Consider the following 27,475-nt stretch of genomic DNA (forward strand, 5'->3'; position numbering starts at 1 on the left):
TCCCACCTGTCCTTTCGATACAATGTGTATCCTTGAACATTAAGCTCCTAACTATAATCTTCTTTCTGCCATGATTTAGTGATGCCTACACCATCATACTTGCCAATCCGTAACTGAGCTACAATTTCATCTACCTTACTCTGTATACTGCAGACATTCAAATATAACACCTTTAGACCTGTATTCACCCTTTTCAATTTTGTCATTTTACATTGCAACTCATCTCATTGACTGTAATTTTGCCCAGTCATCAGCCTCTCCTTGATAGGAGTCTCACGGGGGGTGGAGTTTCAAGATGGTGACGTAAGCATCTGCCTTTTAGGCGCTCTTTACTTTTTCAACTATAATCACCCTTTAATCAAATCTTTTCGAACCTAATCATATGAGTTGATACTTTTGATGAACTCTTTTTTTCTAAAACAATATTTGATTTAATCTTGTCAAACTTAAAATGGCTACAAGCAAGAAATTGTCTAAGGATCCTCTATCCATCGACGCTATTTCTCATCTTCTGGACGCTAAACTTGCAACTCTGGAAAGCAGGCTAGAAAGTAAATTGGAAAGTAAACTGGCAAGTTTGGAAATTAAGCTTACCACGAAAATATCTGAACTCGAAGGATTTGTTAGATCGCTTGATACTAAGCTTCAATTGCAGGCATCAGAAATTCAGCGGCATGAAGATAAGATCATGACTCTTGAAAAATTAATTTGTGAAAAAGTACGTACAATTGAAGCGCTGGAGAAGAAGGTACACTCGACTGTTAAAACATTAGATCAGTATAAGTTTAAAATTACTGATCTTGAAAATCGATCTCGCAGACAGAATTTGCGAATTATCGGGTTCCCCGAAAAAGTTGAGTCCGGTGATTTAACTGAATTTTTCTCTAAATTATTGTGGGAAATTTTCGGTGCTGAAGGTTTGCATACTAAACCTGTTATCGACCGCGCTCACAGAGTTGCGAGGTTTTCAGCTGCGAGTGGCAAACCACGAGCTGTGATTGTTCACCTTCATTATCTTCGGGAGAAAGAGCTTTTAATTCGATTAGCTCGTAAAAAAGGTATGATTTCTCACAACAACAACCCATTTTGAATTGTTGAGGATTATTCATTCGAAGTAATGAGAGCGAGAATCGCTTTTAAACCAGTGATGGTAGAGATTCATTCGATTGGACTTAAACAAGCTTTAAAGTTTCCAGTGAATCTTAGAACTACGTTGAACAACAACAGTCAGCAATTTTTTAATACTCCTGAAGAAGCGAAGAAATTCGTTGAAGAATATCGATCTTCTAGTGCAAGTTGAACTATGCGTTATGCTGAAAATTTTTTGGAGAGAAGATGCCATTTCATTTTAAGTTTTAACCTATGAAGCTGGGTTATAACTTCTTATCCTGATCTACGGGTCTGGTTTCTTTATTTTCACTATCATCATCGTTTATAGATGCTCTTTTAACTTTTTATAATACCTTTTTTTTATTATTCTTTTTTCTGTTTCGGATATACACGTTTATATTTTGTAATAAGGATTTACTTTTTTCAAGATGTCGTTTCTTCTTCCCATAAGACTTTACTTTCTGTAAACATTTATCTGTTTGCCTGCACTTGGAAATGGGACGAATGGTTTGGTTTTTTTTTGGTCTTTTTTTAAATTATATATTGTAGTGTCTATTAAATCTTTTTTTTAAATCCTATTTTGATAACTTTTTTCTCTATTAAATTTTTTTTGATAGATCATTGAACTTACATTTATATTTTATAATATGGCTTTTTCAAAATGTCGTTTCTTCTTCCCATAAGTCTTTGCTTTTGAAACGTCATTTTTCTTGTATTTGAACATGGAATTTTTTTTTAAAGGTATATTACACTTTCAAATTTTAATGTTTATACCTTTTTTTATTAATGATCGTTTGTTTTATTATATTATTTTATTTTCATTCTGATTGATATACATTTTCTCTTTGCAACCCTATATTTAAATCTGGGTGTTATATAGTTTTTTTAAATCTTTTCATGGAGCTGCCATCTTGAAATGGGGTTAATATTAGTGTTAGTTTATGCGCCTGCCGCTTGGCTTTCTTTCGAGGGGTGGGGGGAGGGGGTAGGGATCTTTTTTCACGCTTTTGCTTTTAGTTTATGGGCCGACTTTAAATTATTAATATTGGTGAGGTGTCATGTTCTCCGGTTGCTCCTGTACCATTTTTCCTTCTTCCTGAATTATGGGTTATGTGTTTTTTTCAACCTTTCATGGTATATACAATTAATATTAGCATGATGGATAAGTCTATTAATTTTATTTCTTGGAATACTAATGGTTTAAATCATCCGATTAAACGTAAAAAAATATTTAAAGTATTCCATAGACTAAATGCTAATATTATCTTTGTACTGGAGACCCATATTAGGAGGGAGGATAATCAACGCTTTTTTAGGTTCTGGCAGGGTCAACAATTTCATTCGAATTGTACTGCTAAAATTAGGGGTGTGTCTATTTTTATAGACCCCTCAATCTCGTTTATACATCATGAAATTATATCTGATCCACAGGGCAGATTTTTGTTGATTACTGGTTCACTTTTTAACCGAAAAGTGGCTTTAGTTAATATTTACGCTCCAAATTTTGACTGCCCTGAATCTTTTAAACATTTATTTACTACCCTTCCTAATCTAAATGAATATATGTTGATAATGGGTGGAGATTTCAATTGTTGTTTGAATCCTTTGATGGATAGATCTAAACCTATTCGAACTCTTCCGAATAGATCAGCTTTACTTATTAACTCTTTTATGGTCGATTCGGGAATCACTGAAATATGGCAGTTTTTGAACCCTAAAGATAAAGAATTTTCTTTTTTTTCACATGTATATCATAGTTATTCTAGAATTGATTATTTTCTTATTGATCATCGTTTATTAGCAGATGTTATTGACTGTAAATATGACTCTATTGCTATTTCGGATCATGCACCTTTGAAGTTATCTATCAAGATTTCGGACTCTTTCATTAATACTAGATCTTGGAGACTCAACGCTACTTTGTTTCAAGATCCAGAATTTATTACCTTCATAAAACAGCAAATTGACTTATTTTTTTCAACAAAGTATACTGAAGAGATTGACAGAGGAATACTTTGGGACTCTTTTAAGGCTTTTACTCGTGGAAAATTATCTCATATTTTGCTGGTAAAAGAAAACAAAGATATTTAGATATAGCTTTATTGGTGGATAAAATTAAAGAAATTGATAAGATTTATTCCGTTACTCCTACCAAGGAACTTTATAAGAAGAGAGTTGAACTGCAAATGGAACATAGCTTACTGTTATCTTCTTCAATTGAGAATCAATTAATTAGGACTAGGGCTCAATTTTATATCCATAGTGATCGAACTGGTAAATTGTTAGCTAATCAATTAAAAGCTATTTCGACTAAGCGACAAATTATTAAAATTTGTAAACAAGATGGTAATCTGACTACGGATCATAAAGAAATTAATAATACCTTCCAAGAATTTTATAAATCTTTATATCAATCAGAATTTGATGGTGATCTGTCTATGATGGATAATTTTTTTAACAATTTGAATATTCCCAAATTGACAGATGAAGATCGAAGTTTATTTGATGCTCCTACTTCTATGGCTGAGGTAGGAGAGGCTATTTCATCGATGAATTCAGGGAAAGCTCCTGGCCCTGATGGTTATATTATAGAATTTTTAAAAACTTTTTCTTCTTTGCTTTCCCCTTGGTTATGTGAAATCTTTAATGATGCATTTATTAAGAAGAGACTACCCCAGTCCTTTTATGAAGCTACTATCTCTTTAATTCTTAAAAAAGATAAAGACCCTACTTTATGTGCATTTTATCGCCCTATATCGTTATTAAATGTAGACTCTAAGATTCTTACAAAAATTTTAGATATTAGGTTAGAAAAGGTACTATCACAGATTATTTCAGGAGATTAAACTGGTTTCATTAGGAACCGATACTCCTTTTTTAATGTTAGAAAATTAATTAATATAATTTACACTTCCTCACCCACAACCCCAGAATGTGTTATTTCATTAGATGCTGAAAAAGCTTTTGATAGAGTTGAATGGACATACTTATTTAATGTCTTGAAGAATTTTAATTTTAGTTCTAATTTTATATCATGGATTAAATTAATATATTATAAACCTGTTGCTTCTGTTCTTACGAATAATTATAAATCCTCTTTTTTTCAATTATCTCGTGGTACGAGACAAGGTTGTCCTTTAAGTCCTTTATTATTTAATATTGCATTAGAACCTTTAGCCATTGCTATTCGTGAATCCCCTAATATTTCTGGTATTACCCGTAATGAGAGATTATACAAGTTATCGCTCTATGCTGATGACTTGTTGTTATATATTTCTGATCCTGATAATTCTATTCCCGCTATTCTATCCTTGTTGGCTCAATTTGGTAGTTTTTCTGGTTACAAGTTAAATTTGGATAAGAGTGAACTTTTCCCTTTAAATGCACAAACTTTACTGAATGACAGGATACCATTTAAAATTGTTACTGATAATTTTATTTATTTAGGTATAAAAATTACCAAGAAATATAAAGATTTGTTCAGATTGAATTTTTTACCTATGCTTCATCAAATTCAACAACTTACTACTAGATGGTCTCCTTTATCCTTATCATTGGTTGGTCGGATCAATGCTGTTAAAATGATGATTTTACCGAAATTTTTATATTTATTTCAAGCCTTACCAATTTTTATTCCTAAGTCTTTTTTTGATAGCATTGATTCAAAAATTTCCTCATTTGTGTGGCAAAATAAAAACCCTAGATTAAGTAAAAGACAGTTACAGAAATCTAAAAAAGATGGTGGTTTAGCTTTACCCAATTTTAGATTTTACTATTGGGCGAATAATATTCGGAATTTATTATACTGGAAATTAGATTTAGATTTACCATTGTGCCCACAGTGGGTAAATTTAGAATGTAACGCTACACAAGGATATTCTTTATTTTCTGTTCTTGGCTCTTCTCTCCCTGTTGACTTAGCTAAACTTAATAAACAGATATCTAACCCTATTGTCAAACATACATTACGAATTTGGTTTCAATTTCGTAAATTTTTTACTCTAAAAAACTTTGTTCTTGATAGCCCTATCTTACTTAATTTTTTCTTTAAACCCTCTTTAACAGATCAAGTTTTTAGTATATGGAAAAGGAAAGGTATAATATGTTTTTACGATCTTTTTTCTGAAGGTAGTTTGATGTCTTTTGATCAACTTTCTAACAAATTTAAATTACCTAAATCTAATTTTTTTAGATACTTACAAATTAGAAACTTTTTATATAAAGTTTTACCATCCTTCCCTAATTCAACTTTGATAGATTTTTCAGATATGATTTTTACTTTAAATCCCTGTCAGAAGAGATTAGTGGCTCTTATTTATAATATGATTATGAAGATACAACCAGAGATATCAGGTAGAATTAAACAGGAATGGGAAAAAGAACTTCAATACAATATTTCAACGGAAAAATGGGAAAAAATTTTACAAATGGTTAATTTGTCTTCTATATGTGCTAAACATACTTTAATACAATTTAAGGTTGTACATAGAGCTCATATGTCTAAAGATAAGCTTGCTCGGTTTTATTCTCATGTTAATCCTCAATGTGACAGATGTCATTTAGATGTGGCTTCATTGACCCACATGTTTTGGTCTTGTCCTACTTTACATAATTATTGGAAGGACATATGTGCTACCATTTCCTCAATTTGGAATATTGATTTACAACCTCATTTTATCACTGCAATTTTTGGTATTCCAAATGAAGATGATAGTCGATTCTCTCCTCCAATTAGACGAATGATTGCCTTTGTAACATTAATGGCCAGGAGATCTATATTACAAAATTGGAAAGAAGTAAATCCTCCTTCCACATTTCAATGGTTTTCTCAAACTATTTCTTGCTTAAGTTTAGAAAAAATTAGAAGTACTATTTTCGATTCATCAATTAAATTTGAAGAAACTTGGGGACCGTTCATTCGACACTTTCACATGAATTAATTTGACTTCTTCCAGACCTTTACTCTTATTATTCTTGTTAGGGTATGGAGTTCCGGAGTTTTTTGACACTATTATATATTTATAAACTATTATTATTGCCCATGTTAGTTTAGGTTTCGTTTTTTTTATTATTTCTTAAATATACATATTTTCTTATATTTCATTTTCTTTCTTTTTCTTTTGATGATTATTTTAATCTTTTCATGTATAACCAATATAGATTAGATTGTTATTGTATGATCCTTTTTCGTTGATAGGTTAATAAGATATTGTTATCTTGTTATCAACTCAATTTCAAATCTATTGCATTCATAACATATGTAATATAATATGTTATGTTTTTTTTTTAAAATTAATAAAAAGATTGAAAAAGAAAAAGAAAGGAGTCTCACTACACATTGCCTCTGTTTGTAAACCAAGTATCTCATCTTCAGCACTATAACTGCAGTTCCCATCCCTCTGCCAAATTAGTTTAAACCCACACAAACAACTCGAGCTAACCTGCCCGCAAGGATATTTGACCCCCTCGGGTTCACGTGTAATGCGTCCCTTTTGTACAGGTTATACCTTCCCCAGAAGAAATCCCAATGATTCATAAATCTGAAAACTGGTATGTGGTTCAGGCCTCAGTCCAGTGATTATTACCTTGAAGGTCCTGTTCCTCAGGTTTCTAACTAGCTTCCTGAAATCTCAATTCAGGACCTCTTCACTTGCCTACCTATGTCATCATTGTCAATATGCACCAAAATTTCTGCCTGCTCACTCTCCCTCTTCAGAATGACATGGACGTCCCTGATCCTGTCAACAGGGAGGCAACATACCATCAGGGTGTTTCTATTGCACCCACCAAACCTCGTCTCTGTTCCTCTGCTAAAGAATCTCCTATCAACACTGCAGTCCTCTTTATCCTTCTGCTCTTCCGAGCCACAGCACACTGTCGCTCCCCCTGGTAGATCATCCCCCTCAATAGTATCTAAAGTTATATACTTTTTATTGAGAGGAACAGCTACAGGCGTACTCTGCACTTGTGTATTTCCCCTCCTTCTCCTGAAAGTCAGGCAGTTACCTGTGCCCTGCAACCTTAGGGTGAATACCTCCCTGGAGCTCCTGCCTATCACCTCCTCGTTCTCCAGTATGAGTCGAAGATCATCAAGCTGCAGCTCCAGTTCCTTAGTACATTCTCTCAGGAGCTGTAGCTCAGTGCACCTGGTGCAGATGTGTTTATCTAGGAGGATGGAGGTCTCACAGACTTCCCACACACAGTACAAAACACTGTCCCTTGAGCCATTCTCACTATGCTATGTTTGTATTAACTAACAGATGAATAATGAACAAAGAGGAACATAGTGGCAGTAACTTACCTCAACCAAGCCTAATGAGCCAAAGCCACTCAAAAAACACGCACACTTCAAATGAAAGGCCAGTCAAAGAAAGGTCGCTCTGATTGCACTTGAATTATTCTTATTGACCCTTTCTAATGAACCCCTCCTCAAGTCAGAAAAACTGCTGCAAAACTCTGCTTTTGAATCTTGATCAATGTCCTGATTATAAGTAGCTTCACTTTCAGTATTCACCAGTGAGAGGAACCTTGACATTTGTGAGGACAGTGTAAAATAGCCTGAATATACTAGACCACGTCAACATTAAGAAAGAGGAAGTGCTGGAACTTTTGAAAAACATTAGGATTGGGGCGGGATGGGATATACCACTTTACTACAAGAAGCCAAGAAGGAAGAGAAGAGATTGCTGCATCTTTAGCAATGCTCTTTGTGTCTATGCTGGCCACTTAAGTTATACCACATAGTTGAAGGGTGGCAAGTGTTATTCCTTTGGTGAAGAAAGGAAAAAGGAATAACCCTGAGAATTATAGACCAGTGAGTGAGGGGCAAATTACTGGAAAAGGATCTTAAGGGCAGGATATGGAATAGAATATGGATTTTAGTGAGGTGTTTGATAAGGTTCCTCATGGTAGTCTCATCCAGAAAGTCAGGAAACGTGGGATCCAGGGAAAACTGGCAGTGTGGATTCACAATTGGCTTGCCCATAGAAGGCACAGAGTGGTTGTAGATGGAGTATATTCTGCCCAGAGATGAGCGAGCTGTGGTGCTCTGCAGAGATGTGTCCTGAGCCAGGTGCTGTTCGTGATTTTTATAAATGACTTGGATGAGTACTTAGAGTGGGTTAGTAAGTTTGCAGATGACATGAGAGTTGGTAGTGTTGTGGATGGTGGAGAAGGTTGCTGTTGGGATATTGATAGGATGCAGAGCTGGGCTGAGAAGTCACAGACAGAGTTCCACCCAGAGAAGTGTGAAGTGATTCTCTTTGGAATGTCAAACTAGAAGGTAGAATACCAAATTAGTGGCAAAATTCTTAGCAATGTGGAGGAACAGAGGGATCCATATACCCTCAAAGTTACCATGCAAGTTGACAGAGTAGCTAAGAAGATCTATGGTGTGTTATCCTTCATTAGTTGGGGTGGTAAGCTCCAACTATGAGATATTGTTACAGCTCTATAAGACCCTGGTTAGGCCATACTTAGAATATTTTGTTCTGTTCTGGCACCTCATTATAGGAAGGATGTAGAAACTTTATAGAAGATGTAGAGAATTACCAAGATTCTGCCTGCACTAGAGAGCATGTCTTACCAGTTGAGCAAGCTAGGGCTTTTCTCTCTGGAGCGAATGAGAATGAGAAACTCGATAAAGGTGTACAAGATGATAGGAGGCATAGACTGAGTGAATAGCCAAAGATTCTTTCCTAGGGTGCAAATGTCTAGTAGAAGGGGTCATAATTTTAAGGGGATTGAAGTATAGGAGGGACACCAGTGGTATCCCGTCAAACTTTATACAGAGTGCATGGTACGTCCTGTCAGTGCTGGCAGTAGATACATTTAAGAAACTCTTAGATAGGCATGTCGATGATAGAAAAATGGAAGTCTATTCTGGAGGGAAGGGTTAGACCTCTACATTACTATTCCAATATCCTCTTACCTATCTTCCCATTTCCATTAATTTGATCTCAAACAAAACTTTATTTTTCCCTACACTAACCCGTATTATTAGCTGGTACATTAAAGGGTCAAAGTTAAAATTCTCAGTTCATTGTTCAAATCTCACCCTGGCTTCATCTTTCTCCATATTGTAACTACCACCTGAGAAACTACATTGTTCCAGTTCTGGTCACTTTAAACTTCTGACTTCCTACACTCTAATATTGCTAATTGTGTAGTTAGCTGCTTGGGTCTTAAGTTCTAGATCGGTCTCCTAATACTCTAGTTCTTTGTTCCTCTTTTAAGATGCTCCCTTTTCTGATGACTAATTGTTTTGTGTATTTTTTTTTGTCTTCTCCTGTGAATTTTCCTGAATATTTTACCACATTAAATACACCATTAGAAATACATATAGTTACTCCAAATAATGAAAATCATCATCATAACTTAGTAATAAAACCCAACCTGTTTCATATAAGGGACCCTGTATACTTCTGCAAAAAGTCTTGCGGCACTTAATATAAAGGTGAAATGCCTGGGAAAGAAAGGAAATAATAAAAAAAATTAAAGGTTTGGAAAGGATTATATTGCATTCCAGATAAAACAAGGCAAATTTAGCATCGACATTATCATCATCATCACTCAGGAACAAATATGATTTTGATCAACTTTTAAATCATGCATTAAAATATATATTCTAGTTAACAATTGTCCCTTAGTTTATGGAATGTCACCAATGTTTATTTATTATCATTAATTTATTTATTTGTCTGAATACCAGTTGTAAGAGTAATTGTGAATTTAATTTGAATGCACAAAATTGATACTTTCAGATGCAAAAGACAAAACAAGATAAAAGTGAGATAAGTGAGTAATTACTTTCATTCTAATGCCTAAAACCAAAAATCAAACTTAAAATTATGATCTTATTGATCATTGTGCTTTGAATTATTAGTGTTAAATTCCTCTGAAAGAAGTTCATTTAATAGGGCACAATGATTTCATAATCAAATTGAATAAATAAATGAATCTGGCAAGACTTGTTACATGACTATATGTTCTGGAAAGGTCCTTTGTCACAGCTTTGAAATAGTGAATAATAATGTTCATGGAAATAGTAATCATGATCAAATTTGCAAACTCTGACAAATATTAAAGGAAACCAAATGATACATTCTGATGGTTACTTACAACTCATCATCTATGTTGAACTGTATTGGACATGGTGGCCTTTTTGGTGACTGCCAAAATAAGCCTGCAAACAGAATATTTCAATATTTTGTAGCACATTAAAACATTGCTCGTAAAAACCTGAGGTAACAATTTGATCAGGCTATTCTAGAAAGGCAAGAACTCTAGCATGATAGAAAGTACCATCATTTTCTTTTCCTTCATATCAATACAATTCTGCGCCACTGTATCAGAGTGGTTAGCACAACTCGATTGCAGCTTGGGGCATTGGAGCTTGGAGTTCATCCCAGTATTCTGAGTCTTTGTATGTCCTCCCTGTGGAATGTGTGGGTTTCCTCCCACAGTCCAAACAAGTACTGGGTAAGGTTACTGGTCATAGTAAATTGTCCCATGATTGGGTTAGGGTTAAATCAGGGTTGTCAAGGGTTACTGGGCAGCGTGACTGCAAGAGCTGGAAGGGCCTACTCCACGCTGTATCTCAAAATAAACTAAAATATTGACAACCAGGTGCTGAGACCTACTTCAGAACACTAACTGGTCATAAATAAAACATATTTTTGCCTATGTTAACAGTGACCAACTCCATCTCTATTTTACTCATTTCATGCCACACATCTGACTGCCCCACAACACTCCTCTGTAGACACTCTGTAAACTCAAATTCCTTTGCGTTCTACCTTCTATTTCATTTAACTCTGTGCTCACTGATATATCTTGATAACAATCACAGAATTCTCATCCATAACAATAACAAAGATACTAGAAATATTCAGCAGTTCAGGAGTTATCTGTGGATAGAGCTAACACTTCAAATGACATCGGGAAGAAGAGGAAGGACATTCTGCAGCGAGACTTCAGAGAACTTGGAAGAAGGCTGAAAAGCAGTACTTCCAGGGTGGTTATCTCTGGTTTGCTTCCAGTTCCTTGTGCTGGAGAGGGCAGGAACAGGGAGATAATGGTTCTGAATGTGTGGCTGAGGAACTGGTGCAGAAAGCAAGGATTTACATTGTTGGACCACTGGGATCTGTTTTGGGGTAGAGATGAATTGTACAAAAGAGACAGGTTGCACCTTAATAGGCGGGGGACCAGCATTCTGGCAGACAGGTTTGCCACTACAACACGGATGTGTTTAAACTAAGTAGTGGAGGGGAGGGGATGAACTGGAAATATAAGGATGGAGTTAAAGGGAAAGTGAAAATAAGAAAAGTTAAAAAGGACAACAGAATCAATGGAGTAGAAAGCTCAAGAAGAGATCATACAGTATGGCCAAGTGAAATAGGAATTGACATGAAAGGAGAGGGGAGTAACAAATTAAAAGTATTATATATGAATGCACAAAGTATAAGGAATAAAGTAGATGAGCTTGAGGCTCAGTTGGAAATTGGCAAGTACAATGTTGTGGGAATAACAGAGACATGGCTTCAAGCGGACAGGATCAGGGAAATGAATATTCAAGGATATACATCTTATCGAAAGGACAAACTGACTGGCAGAGGGGGAGGGGTGGCTCTGTTGGTGAGGAATGATATTCAGTCCCTTGCGAGGGGGGACATAGAAACAGGGGATGTAGAGTCAGTATGGATAGAACTGAGAAATTCTAAGGGTAGAAAGACCCTAATGGGAGTTATCTACAGGCCCCCAAACAGCAGTCTGGATGTAGGGTGTAAGTTGAATGAATTTGCATTAAAATTGGCAAGTCGCAAAGGTAATGATACAGTTGTCAAGGGGGATTTCAACATGCAGGTAGACTGGGAGAATCAGAATGGTACTGGACCCCAAGAAAGGGAGTTTGTGGACTGCCTCCGAGATGGATTCTTAGAACAGCTTGTATTGGAGCCTATCAGAAAAAAGGCAATTCTAGATTTAGTGTTGTGCAATGAACCGGATTTGATCAGTTACCTCAAGGTACAGGAACCATTAGGAGGTAGTGACCATAATATGATATGTTTTAACCTACAATTTGAGAAGGAGAAGGGAAAATTGGATGTGTCAGTATTACAGTTGAACAAAGGGAACTATGAAGCTATGAGGGAGGAGCTGGCAAAGGTTCAATGGAACAATACCGTAGCAGGGAAGACAGTGGAACAACAATGGCAGGTATTTCTGGAAATAATGCAGAAGGTGCAGGATCTGTTCATTCCAAAGAGGAAGAAAGATCGTAAGGGGAGTAAGGGGCGGCCATGGCTGACAAGGGAAGTAAAGGGCAGTATAAAAATAAAAGAGAAGAAGTATAACATAGCAAAGATGAGCGGGAAACTGGAGGACTGGGAAGCTTTTAAAGAGCAACAGAGGATAACAAAAAAGCAATACGCCAAGAAAAAATGAGGTACGAAGATAAACTAGCCAAGAATATAAAGGAGGATATTAAAAGCTTCTTTAGGTATGTGAATAGCAAAAAAATAGTTAAGACCAAAATTGGGCCATTGAAGACGGAAACTGGTGAATTTATTATGGGGAACAAGGAAATGGCAGATGAGTTGAACAGGTATTTCGGATCTGTCTTCACTAGGGAAGACACAAGCAATCTCCCAGATGCAATAGTGGCCAAAGGAACTAGGGTAAAAGATGAACTGAAGGAAATTTATATTAGGCAAGAAACGGTGTTGGATAGACTGTTGAGTCTGAAGGCTGAAAAGTCCCTGGGACCTGATGGTCTGCATCCCAGGGTACTTAAAGAGGTGGCTCTAGAAATCGTGGACGCATTGGTAATCATTTTTTAATGTTATATAGATTCAGGAACAGTTTCTGCTGATTGGAGGGTGGCTAATGTTGTCCCACTTTTCAAGAAAGGAGGGAGAGAGAAAACAGGGAATTATAGACCGGTTAGCCTGATGTCAGTGATGGGAAAAATGCTGGAGTCAATTGTAAAAGAGGAAATTACGACACATTTGGATAGCAGTAGAAGGATCAGTCCGAATCAGCATGGATTTATGAAGGGAAATCATGTTTGACTAATCTTCTGGAGTTTTTTGAGGATGTAACTATGAAAATGGACAAGGGAGAGCCAGTGGATGTAGTGTACCTGGACTTCCAGAAAGCTTTTAATAAAGTCCCACATAAGAGATTAATGGGCAAAATTAGGGCACATGGTATTGGGGGCAGAGTACTGACATGGATTGAAAATTGGCTGGCTGACAGGAAACAAAGAGTAGCGATTAACGGGTCCCTTTTGGAATGGCAGGCTGTGACCAGTGGGGAACCACAAGGTTCGGTGCGGGGACTGCAGCTGTATACAATATACATTAATGATTTAGATGAAGGGATTAAAAGTAACATTAGCAAATTTGCTGATGACGCAAAGCTGGGTGGCAGTGTGAAATGTCAGGAGGATGTTATGAGAATGCAGGGTGACTTGGACAGATTGGGTGAGTGGGCAAATGTATGGCAGATGCAGTTTAATGTGGACAAATGTGAGGTTATCCACTTTGGTGGTAAGAACAGGAAGGCAGATTATTATCTAAATGGAGTCAAGTTAGGAAAAGGGGAAGTACAACGAGATCTAGGTGTTCTTGTACATCAGTCAATGAAAGCAAGCATGCAGGTACAGCAGGCAGTGAAGAAAGCTAATGCCATGCTGGCCTTTATAACAAGAGGAATTGAGTATAGGAGTAAAGAGGTCCTTCTGCAGCTGTACAGGGCCCTGGTGAGACCCCACCTGGAGTATTGTGCGCAGTTTTGGTCTCCAAATTTGAGGAAGGACATTCTTGCTATTGAGGGAGTGCAGCGTAGGTTCACAAGGTTAATTCCCGGAATGGCTGGTCTGTCATATGTTGAAAGATTGGAGCGACTGGGCTTGTATACACTGGAATTTAGAAAGATGAGAGGGGATCTGATTGAAACACATAAGATTATTATGGATTGGGAACGCTGGAGGCAGGAAGCATGTTCCCGCTGATGGGTGAGTCTAGAACTAGAGGCCACAGTTTAAGAATAAGGGGTAGGCCATTTAGAACAGAGATGCGGAAAAACTTTTTCACCCAGAGAATGGTGGATATGTGGAATGCTCTGACCCAGAAGGCAGTAGAGGCCAAGTCTCTGGATGCATTCAAGAGAGAGTTAGATAGAGCTCTTATAGATAGCAGGGTCAAGGGATATGGGGAGAGGGCAGGAACAGGGTACTGATTGTGTATGATCAGCCATGATCACAGTGAATGGCTGTGCGGCCTAGAAGGGCTGAATGGCCTTCTCCTGCACCTGCTGTCCATTGTCTACTGTCTATTCAGTATAATACCCTTCACTAGAACTAGGAAGGAGACTAAAGGTGCTTTTAAGTTGAAGTGAAGGTGGGAGATGGACAATGTCCTGATAGGGTGACCTTGTGTTTAAGTTTCTCCATTGGTTCACATTTTACTGCAACTATAAACTTCTGCAACTACTTAAAATTTCCAAGATTTGTTGAGTGGCGGCCTCCAAAGTATCACCATTTCCAACCTATCCATCATAAGAATGATGCCTACAGATAACGAAGTACAGGCTTGGCAATTCTCTTTATGGATCTCAGCAGGTTGTTTTCCTTCTTTAAGATCCACTTCAGTCAAGTTTCTGATGATCTATGTTAGTATCTCCTCATGCGGCTGTACGTTGATAAATTCCTATACTCCTATAATACACTTTGGCACATTACAAACCGACATCACTTCCCGACAATAATCCAAATATTAATATTTGAAGAAGTTTGAGCAAAGATTTCTTTATATCAATCCTGTTGTACACCATGTATTCCCCCAATGTTCTTTAAAAGGTACCATGAAAAGTTGAGCAGTGCTTCAACTGTTTTGTGCAATGTCTGTGTGAAATCAAATAACCAAATACAGGGAGGTACCAGACATAAAACATTGATATCTGGATATGGTGGATATAAAAGAAGCAACATTTATTAAGTCAGAATTTGCTGTCGAAACAACATTGGGACTGAGGGCACACAGAAAATGTAAATATATTAGCAACTCCTGCAAATTGTATATAAGCGACTAGACTTAGGAGAGCTCGAAGGGGGCATGAGAAGGCCTTGGCATGTAGGATTAAGGAGAACCCCAAGGCGTTCTATGCGTATGTGAAGAATAGGAGGATAACAAGAACAAAGGTGGGACCGCTAAAGAATAGAGAGGGCAACATGTGCCTGGAGGTGGAGGAGGTTGGGGAGGTCCTAAATGAATACTTTGCTTCAGTGTTCACAAGTGAAAAGGACCTTGATCAGGATGAGGTCAAAGTAGAGCAGGCCTGTGTGCTGGACAATGTGGAGATTAGGGAAGAAGTGCTGGATTTTCTTAAAAACTTTAAGATTGATAAGTCCCCAGGGCCGGATATGACACACCCCAGGTTGTTGTGGAAATTGAGAGAAGAGATCGCAGGAGCATTAGCCATGATCTTTGAATCCTCTTTGGCTGCAGGGGAAGTACTGGAGGACTGGAGAATGGCAAATGTAGTTTGCCATTCCTATCTATTATTTTAGTCTGGTTCTCTTTCTCTTTTTTCCCCCCTCACTATAATCTCCCCCCAGCCCTACCTTTCTTTCTCTTTTATTTCCCATAATTCTCCACCTTCCCCCAAGCCTATTTCCCTTCAGCCTATCACTTCCCAGCTCTCTACTTCATCCCTCCCCCCACTTCTTATCCCCCCTCCACCATCCCATGTTACTTCACTCCTGATGAAGGGTTTTGGCCCGAAACGTTGTCACTATCTCCTCCCATAGATGCTGTCTGGCCTGCTGAGTTCTGCCAGCATTTTGTGTTTTTATTGGCAAATGTAGTTCCCTTGTTTAAAAAAGGTAATAGGGAGAAACCTGGGAACTATACACCGGTGAGTCTTACGTCAGTGGTATGCAAATTACTGGAAAGGATTCTTAAGGATAGGATCTATGAGCATTTGGAGAAGTACAGTCTACTCATGGATAGTCAACATGGCTTTGTGAAGGGAAGATCATGCCTCACGAGCCTGATTGAGTTTTCTGAAGAGGTAACAAAAGAAATTGATGAGGGTAAGGCAGTGGATGTGGTCTACATGGACTTTAGCAAAGCATTTGACAAGGTCCCTCATGAGAGACTCATCCAGAAAGCCATGAGGCACAGGATAAGTGGAAGCTTGGCTGTTTGGATAAAAAATTGGCTTAAAGAAAGCAAGCAGAGGGTAGTTGTGGAAGGAAAGTATTCTGCCTGGAGGTCGGTGACTAGTGGAGTGTCACAGGAATCTGTCCTGGGACTCCTGCTATTTGTGATTTTTATAAATGACCTGGATGTAGAGGTGGAAGGACGGGTGAGTAAGTTTGCGGATGACACGAAGATTGGAGGAGTTGTGGATGGAGCTATAGGTGGTCGAAGGTTACAAGAGGCTGCAGAGTTGGGCAGAAAAATGGCAGATGGAGTTCAATCCGGACAAGTGTGAGGTGATGCATTTTGGAAGGACAAACCAGAAGACTGAGTAAAGGATTAATGGTCAGTTACTTAAGAGTGTGGATGAACAAAGGGACCTTGGGGTTCAAATCCATACATCCCTCAAGCTCGCTGCACAGGTTGATAGGGTAGTTAAGAAGGCCTATGGAATGCCAGGCTTCATTAACAGGGGGACTGAGTTCAAGAGTAGAACGGTCATGTTGCTACTCTACAAATCTCTGGTGAGACTGCACTTAAGAGTACTGTGTTAAATTCTGGTCACCTCATTATAGGAAGGATGTGGAAGCTATGGAGAGGGTGCAGAGGAGATTTACCAGGATGTTGTCTGGATTGGAGAACAAGTTATATGAAGCAAGTTTAGCAGAGCTGGGACTTTTCTCTTTGGAGCGTAGGAGAATGAGAGGGGACTTGATAGAGGTTTACAAGATTATGAGAGGCATAGATAGGGTGGATAGTCAGTACCTGTTTCCCAGGGCACCAACAGCAAACACCAGAGGGCTTATGTCCAAAATTAAGGGAGGGAAGTTTAGCAGAGACATCAGGGGTAAGTTTTTTTACACAGAGGGTTCTGAGTACCTGGAATGACTTACCAGGGATGGTGGTGGAGGCTAAAACATTAGGGGTACTTAAGAGCCTCTTGGACAGGCACATGGATGAAAGAAAAATGGAGGGTTATGGCGTAGTGTGGGTTTAGTACTTTTTTTTTAAGGATTATATGGGTCAGCACAACATGGAGGGCTAAAGGGCCTGTACTGTGCTGTAGTGTTCTATGGTTCTAGATGTCAATACCCAAAGATTCCTACCTGAGTATCTTGACATTGCCAGTGGTGTTGAGAGCAACACTATTGACAGACTATGGATGTTGTAAAGTTGTTGCAATTATTCTGTGAAACAAAGCCACCACAGTTCAAATTATTGTCAAGGACTTCAACTGGGCCTGCTTGAAGAAATCTCTGCTGAATTAACATCAGCATATACCTGTAGCACCAGAGGTCCCAGACTGGTACACTATGATAAGGAACTGTTCCATGCCCAAACTATTTCGGGAAATCTGATCACTTGGCTGTCCTTCCCTTACTTGTATATGGGCAGAAGCTAATGTTAAAATTGTACAAGGCATTGGTAAGGCCAAATTTGGAATATTGTGTACAGTTCTGGTCACCAAATTATAGGAAAGATATCAATAAATTAGAGAGAGTGCAGAGATGATTTACTAGGATGTTACCTGGGTTTCAGCACTTAAGTTACAGAGAAAGGTTGAACAAGTTAGGTCTCTATTCATTGGAGCGTAGAAGGTTGAGGGGGGATTTGATCGAGGTATTTAAAATTTTGAGAGGGATAGATAGAGTTGACGTGAATAGGCTGTTTCCATTGAGAGTAGGGGAGATGACATGATTTGAGAGTTAGGGGGCAGAAGTTTAAGGGAAACACGAGGGGGTATTTCTTTACTCAGAGAGTGATAGCTGTGTGGCATGAGCTTCCTGTAGAAGTAGTAGAGGCCAGTTCAGTTGTGTCATTTAAGGTAAAATTGGATAGGTATATGGACAGGAAAGGAGTGGAGGGTTATGGGCTGTGTGCGGGTAGGTGGGACTAGGTGAGATTAAGAGTTCGGCACGGACTAGGAGGGCCGAGATGGCCTGTTTCCATGCTGTGATTGTTATATGGTTATCAAGGCTCCAGAGATAAGGACAGTGAAGTAGTAGTCATGGGATTGCTTCAAATCGGTGGACTGGGACTCTTGAGTTCAAGGACTCATCAGTGGATCTGAATGACTACACTATGCTTGTCACAAACTTTATAAAAAGAGTCAAAGATGAGTGTGTTGCCACAAAATCATTCAGATTTTTCCCCAACCAGAATCCTTGGATGAAGCAACACACAAAAATTGCTGGAGAAACTCAGCAGGTCACGCAGCATCTATGGAAAAAAGTACAGTCAAAGTTTCGGGCCAAGACCCTTCAGCAGGACTGGATGAACCAGGAGATGTACAATCTGTTAAGGGCCAGGTCAGAGGCATTCAGGTCTGGTGACCAAGTAAAATATAATAGATCCACGTATGACCTCTGGAAAGCAATCTCATGGGTGAAGTTGCAATTCTGAACTAAACTTGAATCAATGAAAGGTACTTGACAGTTGTGGCATGCTCGAATGTGACATAGATGATGACAGGGTTTTGCACCCAGATAAGCTCAATGCCTTGTATGCTCGCTTTGACTGTCAAAAAACATGGAATAATCTTTGAGGACATGCACAGCCCCTGACGACCCTGTGATTTCATTCTCTGAGGTTGATGGGACAGCACCCATTAAGAGTGTGAACTCACGGGAAACATATGGCCCTGGCTAGGTATCAATGAGTTGTGCTGATCAGCTGGCTGGAGTATTCACCAATATCTTTAATCTCCTGCTTCGGCAGTCTGAGGTGCCTTATCATACCGGTGTCAAAGCTGGTAATCTTCCTCAACGACAGTCATCCACTATGATGAAGTGTTTTGAGAGGTTTGTGATGACTTGGATCTGCTCAAATTTGCCTAGTGAAAGTGTAGTGGAGAGCACAGGGATCGGTGCCTGTTTCTCTATTGTTTCAATGATCTGGATGATAATATGATTACCTGAATCAGCAAATTTGCGGATGACACCAAGATTGGGGGGTGTAGTGGACAGTGAGAAAGACTATCACAGCTTGCAGTGGGATCTGGACCAGCTGGAAAATGGGCTGAAAAATGGCAAATGGAACTTAATGCAGACAAGTTGAGATTTTGGACTTCAGTACGGCAGCCAGGGTAGGTCTTAAACAGTTCAGTAGGGCACTGAGGAACACTGTAGAACAAAAGGATCAGGTAATACAGATGCTGGAAGTTCAAGCAACACACGCAAAATGCTGGAGGAACTCAGCAGGTCAGGCAGCATCTATGGAAAAGAGCACAGTTTCAGGCTGAGACCCTTCAGTGGGACGGAGAAAAAAAGATGAGGAGCAGAGTTAAAAGGTAGGGGGAGGGGAGGGAAAAACACAAGGTGATAGGTGAAATCAGGAGGAGGAGGGGTGAAGTAAAGAGCTGGGAAGTTGATCAGTGAAAGAGACTGGAGAAGGGGGAATCTAGTACGAGAGGACAGGAGGCCATGGAAGAAAGGTGGTGGGGGGGAAGAGCACCAGAGGGAGGTGATGGGCAGGCAAGAAAATAAGATGAGAGACAGAAAAGGGGATGGGAAATGGTAAGGGGATGTGGAATGGTGGGGGGGGGGGGGGGGGGGGAGGTGCCATAACTGGAAGTTTGAGAAATTGATGTTCATAGCATCAGGTTGGAAGCTACTCAGACGGAATATAAAGTGTTGAATATAAGTAAGGTTGAAAGAGCACAAAGAAAATTTAAAAGGATGTTGCTGGGACTGGAGGATCTGAGTTTAAAGGGAAGATTAAATAGACTAGGACTTTATTCCTTGGAATGTAGAAGACCGAGGAGAGATTTGATAGAGGTATACAGAATTATGAAGGCTATAGATAAGACAAATGCAAGCATGCTTTTTCCACTGAGGTTGGATGGGACTACAGCTAGAGGTCATTGGTTAAGGGTGAAAGGTGAAAGCTTTAAGGGGAGAACGAGGGGAAAATGCTTCATTTGTGAGAATGAGCTGCCAGTTCAAGTAGTGCACGCGAGCTCTATTTCAATGTTTAAGGAATGTTTGGATAGGTATGTGGATGGTAGGGGTATGGAGGGCTATGACAGAGCCATGAGAGTAGGCAGTTTAAAAGGTTCAGCATAGAGTAGGTGGGCTAAGAGCCCTTTCCTGTGCTATACTCTTCTAAGACCCCATGACTGTAATCTCCTCAAAACTAATCAATAAGACCTTGGCCTCAATACATCCCTGTGCACTTCGATCCTCAATTTGCAGATCCCAGTCAGTTCAGATTGGCAACATCATCTCCTTTACAATCTCCATCAGCACAAGTACACCACAAACTGTGTGCTGACCTTGTGATAGCTAGGGAACAAATTGAATAATGATAAATGATGATTGCACGTGTTAGAAATCTTCACCTCATAGTGAAACAAGCAAAAATGACCAAAATGATACTCACTTCCGTCCTTGAGCTTAGTGTCTAAAGGGAATGAGTGGAGAAGTTGTACAGCCTGGAGGAAGACAAAGAGTATGTTATGACACTTGCTCACCAGATTGATTATAACATAGATTATTATTCAATCTTACGTATCAATATGAAAATATATTTACCCATGAGTAGGCTAGTGGTCTCTGGAGAGTAACTGACACCAAATTACAGGTAGTTAAGGAGTTTAGCAAATATTAGGAGGCTTAAATGGAAAGTAAGAGAATGGGAGCTAGGGAAAGGTGAGCTGGGGGGGAAGAGGTGAAAAAGAGGAAAAAGACAGTAAATGTCATAAGAGTTACATAGGACTGGAACAAGCTCTTCAGCCCAACTTGTCCATGCCAAACGAGATGCATATTTCTATGAATCCTATTTTCCTGCATAGCCCTCTGCTCCTTTCCTTTTTATGTACTTTTTCAAATATTTTTCAAATATTGTGACTGCATATATTTCTACCGGCTTTCTCTGGCAGCTTGTTTCACAGAGCTTCCAGCCTCTGTATAAACATTTTGCGTTTCATGCCCCCTTCAAATATGTTTCCCTCTCATCTTAAACCTATTACTTTTAGATTTAGACTTGTCTACTTTGGAAAAAGACCATAATATATAGAGATTGATGTTAGGCTGTCTTTAAAAAGGGTGAAGGTCCCGACGGAGTACCTGGTAAGGCTCTGAAAACTTGTGCCAACCAACTGGCGGGAGTATTCAAAGAAATTTTCAACTCCCACTTGCTTCAAAAAAGGCAACAATTATACCAGTGCCTAAGAAGAATAATGTGAACTGCCTTAATGACTATCGCCAAGTAGCACCTACATCTACAGCGATGAAATGTTTTGAGAGGTTGGTCATGACTAGACTGAACTCCTGCCTCAGCAAGGGCCTGGACCCATTGCAATTTGCCCATCGCCACAATAGGTCAACGGTAGACACAATCTCAATGGCTCTCCACACGGCTTTAGAGCACCTGGACAACAGAAACACCTATATATGGATGCTGTTCATCGACTATAGCTCAGCATTTAACACCATCATTCTCACAATCCTGATTGATAAGTTACATAACCTGGGCCTCTGTACCTCCCTCTGCAATTGGATCCTCGACTTCCTAAACAGAGGACCACAATCTGTGTGGATTGGTGATAACATCTCCTCCTCGCTGATGATCAACACTGGTGCACCTCAGGGGTGTGTGCTTATCCCACTGCTCTACTCACTCTATACCCATGACTGTGTGGCTAGGCATTGCTCAAATACCATCTATAGATTTGCTGATCATATAACCATTGTTGGTAAAATCTCAGACGGAGACGAGAAGGGGTACAGGAGCAAGATGTGCTAACTAGTGGAGTGGTGTTGCAGCAACAACCTGGCACTCAATGTCAGTAAGATGAAAGAGCTGATTGTGGACTTCAGGAAGGGCAAGATGAAGGAACACACACCAATCCTATTAGAAGGATCAAAGTGGAAAGAGTGAGCAGTTTCAAGTTCCTGGGTGTCATTATCTCTTGAGGGCCTAATCGGGTCCCAACATATTGATGCAGCTATAAAGAAGGCAAGACAGCGACTATACTTCATTAAGAGTTTGAAGAGTATGTCAACAAAAATACTCAAAAACTTCTCTAGATATGCCGTGGAGAGCATTCTGACAGGCTGCATCACTGTCTGGTATGGGAGGGCTACTGTACAGGACTGAAAAAAGTTGCAGAGGGTTGTAAATTTAGTTTGTTTCATCTTGGGTAGTAGCCTACAAAGTACCTAGAACATCTTCGAAGAGAGGTGTCTCAGAAAGGCAGCGTCCATTATTAAGGACCCCCAGCACCCAGGGTATGCCCTTGTCTCACTGTTACCATCAGGTAGGAGGTGCAGAAGCCTGAAGGCACACACTCAGTGATTCAGGAACAGCTTCTTCCCCTCTGCCATCTGATTCCTAAATGGACATTGAACCAATGAACACTATCTCACTTTTTAACTATATATTATTTCTGTGTTCGCATGATTTATAGTCTATTCAATATACGTATACATTAATTAATTTTTCCTTCTTCATTATGTATTGCATTGAATTGCTGCTGCTAAGTTAACAAATTTCATGACACATGCCAATGACTGAGTTGAACTGAACTGACTTTATTTCTTACATCCTTCACATACATGAGTAAAAATCTTCATATTACGTCTCCATTGAAATGTGCAATGTGCAGTCATAGTAATTTATAATAAATAGAACAGTTGATGTAATATAGAGTACATTCAACTCAGCATGAGTTCATCAGACTGATGGCCTGGTGGAAGAAGCTGTTCTGGAGCCTGTTGGTCCTGGCTTTTATGCTGCGGTACCGCTTGTCGGATAATAAACCTGATTCCGATTCAGATTCAGAATTAGACAATTTAGCCCAACAAGTCCGCTCCACCATTTCATCATGGCTGATCCATTAATCCACTTTTTCCCTCCCCATATCCCTTCAAGCCCTGACCAATCAAGAATCTATCAACCTCTGCCTTAACTATACGGCATGTTAAGACTTGGCCTCCACAGCTGCCTGTGGCAATGAATTCCACAGATTAACCACTTGCTGGCTAAAGAAATTCCTCATCTCTGTTCTAAAAAGACAGCCCTCTATTCTGAGATTCTGGTCCAAAACTTTTGCATCCTCTCCACATCCACTCTATCAAGGCCCTTCAACATTTGATAGGTTTCAATTAGGTCACCCCGCATTCTCCTGAATTCTCATGAATACAGGCCACAGGCCCAGAGCCATCAAATGCGGCTCAAGTGACAAGCCGTTCAAAGTTGGAATCACTGTAGCACATCCTTTCTAAAATATCCTTTCTAATGTCGGTATGACATTGTGGGCATAACTGCGTAGTGGCTGAAAGAAGGACATACTTGGGAGCTTAACATCAAAGGATATACTTGTATCAAAAGAACAGGCAGAAAAGCACAGGCGGCGGTGTGGCTCTGTTGGTAAGAGATAAAATTACATCTTTAGATGTAATTAGGGTCAAAATGTTGAATCTTTGTGGGTAGAGACTGCAAGGGTGAAAAAACCATTATGGGAATCTTAGCAACACACACAAAATGCTGATGGAATGCAGCAGGCCAGCCGGCATCTATAGGGAGAAGCGCGGTTGATGTTTCAGGCCGAGACCCTTCGTCAGGACTAACTGAAAGGAAAGATAGTAAGAGATTTGAAAGTAGGAGGGGGAGGGGAAAATGCAAAATGATAGGAGAAGACCAGAGGGGATGGGATGAAGCTGAGATCCAGAAAGACGATTGGCAAAAGAGATATAGAGCTAGAGAAGGGAAAGGATCATGGGACGGTAGGCCTAGGGAGAAAGAAAGGGGGAGGGGTGCACCAGAGGGAGATGGAGAACAGGCAGTGTGATGGGCAGACAGAGAAAGAAAAAAAGGGGATGGGGGAAGAAAAACAAAAACAATAAAAAAACTAAATATATCAGGGATGGGGTAAGAAGGGGAGCTCCAAATAGTAGCCAAGATGGGGGTTGAGATTGTAAAGGGAGCTGGAAAAGTCATGCAATAAGGGTAATGACACCATTGTAATAGGGGACTTCAATATGCAATGTGATTGAAAAAAATAAGTTTGGTGACTGATCGCAAAAGAGGGAATTTGTTGAAAGCCTATGAGATAGCTTTTTAGAAAGCTTGTGCTTGAGCCTACTCAGGGAAAGGATTGGGTGTTGTGTAATAACCCTCATCTTATTAGGGAGCTTAACGTAAAAGAACCCTTAGGAGGCAGTGATCATAATATAATTGAATTCATACTGTGTTTTGAGAGGGAGAAGCATAAGTGACATGTATCATTATCACAATGGAATAAAGGGAATTACAGAGGCATGAGATAGGAGCTTGCCAGGTGGATTGGAGAAGGCCACTGGTGGGGATGATGGCACAGCAGAGATGGTTAAAGTTTCTGGGAATAGTTCACAAGGCACAGGATAGATATGTTCCACAGAGGAAGAAGTTCTCAAATGGCAACTGTGCCTGACAAAGGAAGTTAAGGACTGCATTAGTGCCAAGGAAAGGGCATATAAGGTAGCTTTTAAAATCCAACAAAAGGTAATTAAAAAAGCTATAAGAAGATAAAATATGAGGGCCAACTAGCTGATAATACAAAGCAGGATACGTAAGGTTATTTTTAGTTAAATAAAAAGTGAAAGGGAGTTGAGTGTTGATATTGGACCACCGGAAAATGATGCTGGTGAAGTAGTAATGGGGGACAAAGAAATGGCAGATGAACTTACTGGATACTTTGCATCTGTCCTCACTGTGTGAAGACACCAGCAGTGTGCCAGAAATTGCGAGCATCAGGGAGCAAAAGTGAGTGCCATTAATATTATAAAGGAAAAAGTGAAGCTAAACACAAAGATCTTAAGGTGGATAAGTCACCTGACAAATCTGTCAGAGTTCTTCGAGGAAGTAACAAGCAGGTTGGACAAAGGAGAGGCTGTGGATGTCATTTACTTGAATTTCCTAAAGGCATTTGATAAGGTGCTACATATGAAGCTGCCTTACAAGATAAAATCCTATCCTTCTTTCAGCAGCAACTCAGTGATGCCCACAATCTCCAATCACTCTATGAGTCCATGATATTCCGAATGCTATGCACATTTAAAACAGCACCTTCAATCCTGCATTCTTCACCCTTTTGAATTTTGTTTCTGTGGTACAATTTAACTTTTTGCTCTGTCTGCATTTGTACCCAATCACTGGTTTGTCTTTCCTTACATTCATTATTTACTTGTAAAGCTGCTGGCTCATCCTCAGCTCTATATACCGGTTCCCACTACCCTGCTATATTAGTTTAAACCACTCTCCACCTCTGAAGCAAGACTCACTGGTTTATAGGTCCAAGGGTTAACTCTACTCTCTTGAACTAAAACATCTGCCACCCTCTAGTCATCTGGTATTACTCCTATGGCTAGTGAGGACACAAAGAACATTGCCAAATGCACAGCAATCTCTTCCCTGGCTTCCTACAGTAATCTGGGGTATATCCTGTCTGGCCCAGGTACTTAAGTTTTTAAACAGTTGCAGCACATCTTATTGCTCACTGGTGGATACTGAAGTGAAGCATTCATCAAGGACCTCACCAAACTCTCCCTGACTCCAGGCACTTTTCCCTGATTCGGTCCTACACTAACTCTAGCTATCATCCAGCTCTTCACACACATGTGGAATACATTGGGGTTTTCCTTAATCCTATTCGTTAGGGCCTTCTTATGTCCACTTCTAGCTCTCCTAAGTCCATTCTTCAGCTAGAGCTCGTCTGATCCTTGCTTCCTAAAGTTTAAGTAAGCTTATTTCCTCTTGAGGATCTTCTGCACTGCTCGGAGACATCCTGGACCCTGGTACCTGGGAGGCAACACACAATCCTGAAGTCTCTTTCATGGCTACAGAATCTGCTGCTTGTTTCCCTAACTATCAAGTCTCCAATTATTTTCACTCTGGCTACTTTTATCCTTCCCTGTTGTGACTCAGAGCCAGCACAGTGTCATTGGCATGACTGGTCATACCCCCAGCAGTATCCAAAGAAGTATACTTTTGCTGAGGGGAATGGCCAGAGGGGAACCCTGCACTGAATGGTTACTCTGCTTAGTTCTCCGGGTGGTCATCCATTAGGATGTAAAGCTTGTACTCTGGGTAAAAGTCTCATTTATGAGGTACTCTCAGTAGTGACTGCTCCCTTCCTGTTTCTGACCTCCACCCACACTGATTCAGTAGACAATCCTTTCACCACCTGCGGCTGTGATACTACCTATTATTCCCAATGCCATTCCCGCTCTTCATTTACCTCTCTCCCTGTCCTTTATGAAGCATCAAAACCCCAGTGTGTATAGTAGCTACTGATGCCCTTACTATCCCTAAGTTCAGGTTGAGCTTGTCTTTTTTTCTTTATAGATTTTATCTTCTCCAGAAGAGATTTCAATGATTCACAAATCTGAAAATATGCCCCCTGCAAAATTACTCAGCCATACATTCTCCTGAATGAGCCACAAGTCATCCAGGTGCAGCTCTGTAAGTCAAGTCACTTTTATTGTCATTTCGACCATAACTGCTGGGACAGTACATAGTAAAAATGAGACGATGTGTTTTCAGGACTATGGTGTAACATGACGCAGTACAAAAACTACACTGAACTACCTAGAAAACAACACTAGACTTCAGACCTACCCAGGACTGCATAAAGTGCACAAAACAGTGCAGGCATTGCAATAAATAATAAACAAGACAATATGGCTGTAAGGTGTCAATCCAGGCTCTGGGTATTGAGGAGTCTGATAGCTTGGGGGAAAAAGCTGTTACATAGTCTGGTCGTGAGAGCCTGAATGCTTCGGTGCTTTTTCCCAGACGGCAGGAGGGAGAAGAGTTTGTATGAAGGGTGCGTGGGGTCCTTCATAATGCTGTTTGCTTTGCGGATACAGTGTGTAGTGCACACGTCCGTAATGGCAGGAACAGAGACCCCGATGATCTTCTCAGCTGACCTCACTATCTGCTGCAGGGTCTTGCAATCTGAGATGGTGCAATTTCTGAACCAGGCAGTGATGCAGCTGCTCAGGATGCTCTCAATACAACCCCTGTAGAATGTGATGAGGATGGCGGGGTGGGAGATGGACTTCCCTCAACTTTCACAAAAGTAGAAGGCGAAAGATGTTGCTGGGCTTTCTTTCCTCTGGAGCTGGTGTTGAGGGACCAAATGAGATTCTCCGCCAGGTGAACACCAAGAAATTTGG

The 27,475-nt window shown here is 39.7% G+C and overlaps 1 protein-coding gene across 4 annotated transcripts in view; it reads right to left on the bottom strand.

The window, feature by feature from the left end:
• Window positions 1-27,475, bottom strand: part of uba6 (ubiquitin like modifier activating enzyme 6) — a 336,534-nt gene that overhangs the window by 79,258 nt on the left and 229,801 nt on the right. For all 4 annotated transcript variants that reach the window (XM_059970138.1, XM_059970139.1, XM_059970137.1 and 1 more), the window contains 3 exons: window positions 20,697-20,748; window positions 10,231-10,294; window positions 9,505-9,574 (listed from right to left, as the gene is read on the bottom strand). In XM_059970138.1, coding sequence (XP_059826121.1) covers window positions 9,505-9,574; window positions 10,231-10,294; window positions 20,697-20,748 — 186 coding nt within the window. The remainder of the gene's footprint in view (window positions 1-9,504; window positions 9,575-10,230; window positions 10,295-20,696; window positions 20,749-27,475) is intronic.

This window comes from Hypanus sabinus, chromosome 5 (genome assembly GCF_030144855.1).
Source record: "Hypanus sabinus isolate sHypSab1 chromosome 5, sHypSab1.hap1, whole genome shotgun sequence".
Classification (NCBI taxonomy): Eukaryota; Metazoa; Chordata; class Chondrichthyes; order Myliobatiformes; family Dasyatidae; genus Hypanus; species Hypanus sabinus.